The sequence below is a fragment of the Centruroides vittatus genome, unplaced genomic scaffold (genome assembly GCF_030686945.1).
Source record: "Centruroides vittatus isolate TY-2023 unplaced genomic scaffold, ASM3068694v2 contig_436, whole genome shotgun sequence".
NCBI lineage: Eukaryota > Metazoa > Arthropoda > Arachnida > Scorpiones > Buthidae > Centruroides > Centruroides vittatus.
Genome location: NW_027122237.1, coordinates 933655 through 940613, shown reverse-complemented (window position 1 = coordinate 940613; position 6959 = coordinate 933655). Strand labels below are relative to the sequence as shown.

General features: G+C 38.2%; 1 protein-coding gene and 1 long non-coding RNA gene across 2 annotated transcripts; one reads left to right on the top strand and one right to left on the bottom strand.

Moving 5' to 3' along the window:
• Nucleotides 1-2283: 2283 nt before the first annotated feature.
• LOC136976982 (uncharacterized) lies at nt 2284-4670 on the bottom strand. Its single transcript, XR_010881011.1, has 4 exons — nt 4502-4670; nt 3854-3933; nt 2554-2735; nt 2284-2472 (listed from the first exon to the last, which is right to left on the bottom strand). It is a non-coding gene; the product is annotated as an uncharacterized lncRNA (long non-coding RNA).
• Nucleotides 2778-6655, top strand: LOC136976981 (noggin-2-like). The gene is made up of 2 exons (XM_067272382.1): nt 2778-2823; nt 5737-6655. Exons 1-2 carry the CDS (start codon nt 2785-2787, stop codon nt 6544-6546), a joined length of 849 nt encoding a protein of 282 aa, XP_067128483.1. The 5' UTR covers nt 2778-2784; the 3' UTR covers nt 6547-6655.
• The last annotated feature ends 304 nt before the right edge of the window (nt 6656-6959 follow it).

Genomic DNA, 6959 nt, shown 5'->3' with positions numbered 1-6959 from the left:
GTTAAAAAAAAATAAATAAACCTGCCGAAGCGAAAAAATATTCGGTACCGTCCGCTTTTCGCGGTTTTACCGTATCGATAAAGTATAAAAATTTCATTCTTATCGTCCATTTAAAATATAGAAATTGGCATAACGGAAGTAGCCTATTTAGGCGCTAAACGCGAGAGTTTATTGGAAAAGGCCCGGAGCAAATACTAAAGTAAACTAAATGTAAATTAGTTCGATTAACTCGGTCGGAATCGCTACCGACCGCCTATTTCCCTACCCTCCTAGTCTACCGCGGTAATTAGTTGCGAGTAGCCAAGAAACAATAAGTCGACTGCTAATTTACTGCAAGTGTATTACGAGTTTCCCAACGTCGGCATCGAATATACGGGTTTACTTTAGTAAACCGTTTTGGCAGGTTTCCGTTTCCAACGAGCTCTTTTTTAATTAATTTTCCGTTTTGGACAGGTTTCGTCCGTATTAAATTTTAGCCATTCGTTTTAAAACCGTAACGTGTAGCCTACACGGGAGATTCTATTCGTCGTCTTCGCTCTCGGATAAAGAATAACTTAAAAACGAATACATTTTTTATGGAAAATGAATTTAAGAAATTTAATTTCGCTAAGTGCAATTTGAATTTCGGAGGTTATAAAGTTTGCGGCCGCGGAATTTTATGCAGTAAAACCTGTCTAAACGGGAAAAATTCTTCTACGACAAAGACAAGTACAGAACTTTTATGAAAATTGTAGAAAATTCTATGATTTTTCATAAAAGTTCTAGAACTTTCAGCGCTCTACTTTCGTAGAAACTCTGTTTAAATGTAACATCGATCGACGAACGAGTAAATAAGTGACAGAACTAGCGATTAATATTTAAATTCCCTTAACTAACTTCGGAGTGTATTAATTATTACATTTCACCCGGGAATAAACTTAACGAATTTTTGCTTAGGCGCAAAATAAATGGCATCTTAACAGTTTCGTAAACAATTTGTCTGTCGAAGCCGGCGATATTTACGAATATATTTGCCGAGCATCGTGTCTCGCAATCCCCAGATAAAACATCTGCGTTCGATTTCTTTTGACGGATGTCTGTCGGTAATGCGTAAACCGATCCCAAACGAAACGATAATTATTAGACGGCGCGTTGGTTTTCCACTCGGCTTTGTTAACGCTTTACTAGTAACGTAAAAAGGGCCGAAAGGTTCGAACTCGGAATCCGTCCCCCCGACGTTACCGACTTTAAACGAGGGGTGCGAAACGTCGAGAATTGATCGAGATAGTGCTAAAGTGCTTTCTAATCGAACTTTCTTTAACCTTGAAAAAGCTGGTTGCCGGGAGAACCGTCACGCCGATCTTCGCCGTTGTCCACTTCAGATATTGTAGAGGCGACGTCTGAGTGCATCGAAGTAGATGTCGCCATGGGTTCGATCCGGGCACGCCTTGGTAACAACTTGGCGTCAGTTTGTTACATATTTTAACCCCCCCCCTGCGGGTCCTGGACCCACTTCACTCCAGTTAGGAGCTCGATAATGGTGAGACGGTGCCACTTGGTCTTGCAAGGAACATCGTCGCCAGTCTAACTGGCTAGTGCAGGATCTGGATCGCTGCAAACTGTCGTCTCTTCCTATCTTTTTGTACTCGCGTCAAAAAACTAATCTGCCGATGAAGCAGACAAATGTCTATCTGCATTCGGCTCGGGACTACGCCGCTTAATTCGCCCGAACATCCAAAGGCTTTAACTTATTTTATTTTATCCCCGATTAGAAATTCGACATTAAACGATAAATCTCCTAGCATTTACGTAATGCCGACCTCCTTTCTTCCGATATTTACCAAATATTCGAGAGATAATTAAGGCATTAATAAGATTTCGAGAATTTTAATTGTTTACCGAGATTACCGGGCCGGATAATCTTAGAAACGAAAACACTTTACCTTAATATTGTTTAGTTTTATAAGCGAATACTTTATAAAATCCGCCTTTAAACGATACGTGGCAATAGTTTTTCTACATTTCGAAGCTTCGGGTTAATACGCGAGTCTAACCACGTGCGTAGTGTTCTTTTTTTGCGCAGAACCACGTGCGGCTCGTTTCCCCTTTCCACGTTACAATTTCGATTGTTTACGTATCGAATTCCGCCTATCGTTTACATATTTTTGAATTGTTTACGTTACTTTTTGACGAGCGTAATTAACATTTTGTTTACGAACTAGATTCTATTTTAAAATATCTTATTCTTTCGATTGGTCGATGCGTACGATAATCTAGAAAGAAACACACTTAAGTCGGTACATATCCTGGTGAAAATATAAACTTTATAAATATCAATAGAGACATCGGGGAAGATACTTATTGGTATGAAGCATGGGCTTTGTTGCGACTTAGTCGTGTCGTTGGCACCTAGATGGGAATGTGGATCGTTCGTAAATCGTGGAAAAACAGCCATTGCTTTGACCTATCTTCCGTCTTTCGCAAAATTTCTGTCTATATAAGGAAACAAAGTCCTTAAGACAATTATTTTATATATTTAAGTGTTGTAGACCAAACTGACGCCATGTTACTTACCTACCTCCTTCAGACAAGGGTTGTCCCATAGATGCACTCGACTCACCTCTTGTCTATTCCCCCTCCGATTGATTCCCCTCTTTTGAAAGCCGAAAGACGGGACAAGACGGCGACTAGCACCGTGTTTTTTCATCGTTTCCTGTCTTCTAGTGCGTAAAAGTTGTGTCGTCACAATGCCGGAACTGTTAATTACAATCTTTGGTCAGGGCAGTATAAATAGGAGGCATAAGAATGAAAGCGAATCTATCGTCCTCCGACACGTCGAGGAAGGTGAGTAAAGTTACTTAATTTAGACACGCGTGTCCCGATTTAAATCGCAATTCTCTTATATATAGGCCTTTTTACCAGCCCGTCGTACATTCCACGGGCAAATCTTTCTCGGTTGAAAGGAATGCCAACGGTTCTCGGTGCTCTTTTTGTTAATATTTATTTAAATACTTCCGTTATCGATTTTTTAAATAAAAATTAATATAGTGTTTTTTCAAATTTTCAAATCGATCAAAATGGGATTGGCGACGCGAGTGCTCCGTTAATTGCTATTTTAGAGTATCCGAGTGTCGAGGCTACCGTTTTATTCGACTAAAAATATATATTGTTTTTATTTTAAATATTTTCATTTTTTTTCTACTCATTCACCAAGTTTTTACTCTAACAAACTAAATTTAACTACTAGAATACTAATTTACCAGTCTACGTACTACGATTCTAGCATAATGTATCCTTTACTTAGTCTAAATTAGTCGTAGGTGAAGGAAAAATACATCGTTCTTGGTGGATTTCGGTTAACCGCGGTAAGAACTAAATTTCTGCCTAAGGCGTTATCGATTTTACAAAAATAATTCGGCACGCGGGTCCCGAACTCGGTTTACATTCGGGCGTATCGTGCGCCGGGCGCCAGTGGCGGAGGGGCGCCCAAATGGTCTCCGAGACAAACTATGCGTGTTTCTGCAGGGGGAGGGGGCGCCACCGAAACGAAAGCAATCGTAAGCCAATCCTTTCGTTTCCTTTTTAATTGTAGAGCTTTATTTATTCTCGAGAAATTGTATTTTAGACGCGTCTTCGCTTTGTCGAAATAATATAAAAACCCCGGATGCTTAGAAAAGAAGCAACGTCTCGAAAAAATTATATTACATTAAAATTTAAATTCTTCTTGTGGATAAATTCACCGGTGTTTTATTCTAAGATTAAAAATTAGATACTAATTTAAAAAAACGGGTAAATTTTAGTCAAAAATCTGGTAACTTAAAGTAAAATTAAATATTAATTAACTACGATACTTAGTTTGATAATAATTACTTACTCCTTAACGCACTCAAATGCTTATTATCGGTCGAGTACGCGAGTTCATTTAAGAGCCCGTCGGTAAAAAATCAATCCGATCTGTCGAAAAATTGCGAACAAATTCTTATTTATTACATATTTTAAAATATCAAAATCTGCCCGGATTATTCGGGAAATAAATAATCTCTACTTTACATAAAGGGAGGAAGGAATAATGGAACGAAAGTCATTACGATCTACCATCGAGTTCATCAGTTCTGCCCTTTGACGATAAAGTTTACGACAGATTTTTAAAAAAAGGAAAATCGTGGCCCCGGAATAAGTTAACAATTCGGTAACGTTCGCAGTTCGGGGGCCATCCGGTATATTTGGGGTAAGAAAATCGGATAATATTAATATATATACAAATATCGACGGGTGCGCACGATTTTTACCACTTCTCGGTTAATGCTACTGTCTGGTTCTTCCGTCGGATAAAGTCCGAGATATAAATATTTCTTTACCAGAAATATGGACTGGAATCCCCAAAAGACACCTCCCTAAATATAACCGCGGTATAGTCAAATTTATGCAAAAAGTTAGCAAGTGACTTTAAGAAATTTGAAATTTAGTATTGGAAAGCGAATGCGCGAATCAAAGCGGAGGAAAGGTAAGCCAGACTTCTTACCTGTTTCCCAGCGTAGCGGAATGCCGGAAAGGGTGAAAGAAAGAGCATTTTCTTATCCTCCGGTGTGAAGTGTCCGTCCCGATAAGTGCTAAATCGATTCGATGTTTCTTCTTTAAAAGAGCATAAGAGAGATGCGCGCGATGATGTCACCCTGTTTATCTATAGTCTTACCTGTTTGTTAAGACACGTCATGCTGTCCTGTGTCAATGCCAACACCCGGAGGACGCGATTCCGAGCGGTTTAGTCACCGTTGACAGTTTGAACACACCAATTTTGATTGCCTCGTGTTTCGCTGACTTTTTTAGAAATGTAAATTATATATATATATTTTTTTAAATCACAAAATATTCTACCGTAGTTCCGAATTTAAATTAAACCGCTCTTGTTTTTAGCCTTCGGGCATTAAAAAAACGTGCAAAATTTCGTGTTATAAAGTTTAAAATTTTGAAAATTTCCCATTTATTTTGCAAATAAGTCGAAGTTTTCTCTAAAAATTGGCGAAAAGTTCCGATGTATTTAGTAAATTTCGCCGCATAAAATTCGTAAATAAGTGACTTTAGTCGAGGGTAACGATTTCGTTGCAATTATTTACGGTAAAGTGCATTTAATTTCAATCATTTCTAAATGAAATTTCTGCAGAATGACTAAAACGTTGGCTCTTTGGATTAGAATCTTAAAAGACTGCTTGTCTCTGAACACGTCATCGACAGATGATTATTTCATTGGCTACCCTTTATCATCTGCCTTTTAACTCGTGCACAACAATAGCACGAGTCTAAAAGGAGAAGCTGCATATATAGTTTTTATGATGCTACGCTATAAAAAAATAAATGCTTACAATTATAGAAAAGTAAAACGTAATACCCCTTTAATTATTCCCTTAAACGAAATCGAGGCCCGCTTTTGTATTGTGGCAAACGTGACGAATAATTAGCCGCTGCTCGATTATAAATTCGATTTATACATTATTTTAACGATTTAAATTTGCATTTTTATTCATAACAACAAATATAAATAGATTCCCGCGCAGAAGAATCGCGTTGAAAACTTGCCAAGCCAAAACAAACACGCTGTTTAAAAATATGTCTGTAAATTAATTGTACTATAAATTATAATACAATACTTTTACATTGTTTAAACACGCGAGGAGGGTATTTAATACAAAATATATGTATTTTTGAACGTGTAATCTCTTTATATTATTAAATTTATGTTTTTTATTGTTTTTCTTTTAGTGCATCGAGCGTACGTGGATCGACATGAAGTGGTTTCTGATGGTTACGATCGTTATCTTCCCCATAATATGCGCATCCAATCGCGAGGAATTCGATGAGGAATTTAATAAGAAATCGTCGAAATTACAAAGCAGTGAGAAATTAATAAGGCAAGAACGTTCGGATTTCGGGGACGGAGAACAACACATTTTCGCACGATTTGGAAAGAAACCGAAGAAGAAACACCTGGACAGAGACTACTTAATGCAAATTATGGGAAACAGCTACGATACGGACCGGCTATCCGAAGAAGAACCTTCCGTTCTAACGGGCACTTCGCGTATCCCGCGCCTGGACCAAGTCACGGCTTCGTCCAGTTGGACCTTGCAGCAGGTGTACGAGGAACTGATGGACTTGAATTTAACGGCGGAAATTCCTAAATCCGATGCCGACAACGTCACCTTAAACGTCATCAGACAGTGGTTGTTTCGAAAGGCAATATGCCCGGTACGTTTCGCGTGGAAGGACATAGGGCCTTACTTTTGGCCCCGTTGGTTAAAAATAGGGGAATGCGACGATGGTAAATCGGCGTGTTCGTGGCCTTCGGGTATGCACTGCGTGGCTGCGGAGACTAGCACGGTCCAGGTACTCCGATGGCACTGTTCTAGTTTTGGAAACAAGGGCAAAAAACACCGATCTTCCCTAAAAAAGTCCTCTTCCGGTTCCTCCAGGAATAAAAAGAACTGGAAGAAAACGGTGGACGGAGACAGAAAATGTCAATGGATAAAGGTCCCCTATCCGGTTATAAATGCTTGTACTTGCCAATGCTAAAATCGCTTTTTCTTTTAAATGTCTCTTCGTAAATACGAACGATATAAGAATATTTTCACGAGAAATTCTGTATAACTCGAAATGTACGCAAATAAAAGCATAAAATTCATTCGTACAACCCGTAACGTAATACACACACACACATATATATATATATTACATTACAGTATTTTTTGTATCGTGCAACTGCCTTTTTTTAATGCAAAACTCGTGGTTGTGAGATTTTTTAAAAAGTCTGTTACAATAAATACGATTTTGGTTAAGAATTTGGTTGTGATTAAAGTACAAGACGTGAGGATTTATACAAATTTTGGCTTAAGGTATACATACTGTGTTGACGGTAAAAATAAAATGAGATGTTCTGCTGGCCAGATTCTAAATAACTTATATATATCTGTTAAATTTTATTGTTG

Excerpts from the sequence above, each read along its gene's own strand:
- LOC136976981 (XM_067272382.1), top strand. The coding sequence starts at position 2,785 with ATGAAAGCGAATCTATCGTCCTCCGACACGTCGAGGAAG. Across the intron at positions 2,824-5,736 it reads CCTCCGACACGTCGAGGAAG|TGCATCGAGCGTACGTGGAT; the intron begins GTGAGTAAAGTT and ends TTTTTCTTTTAG.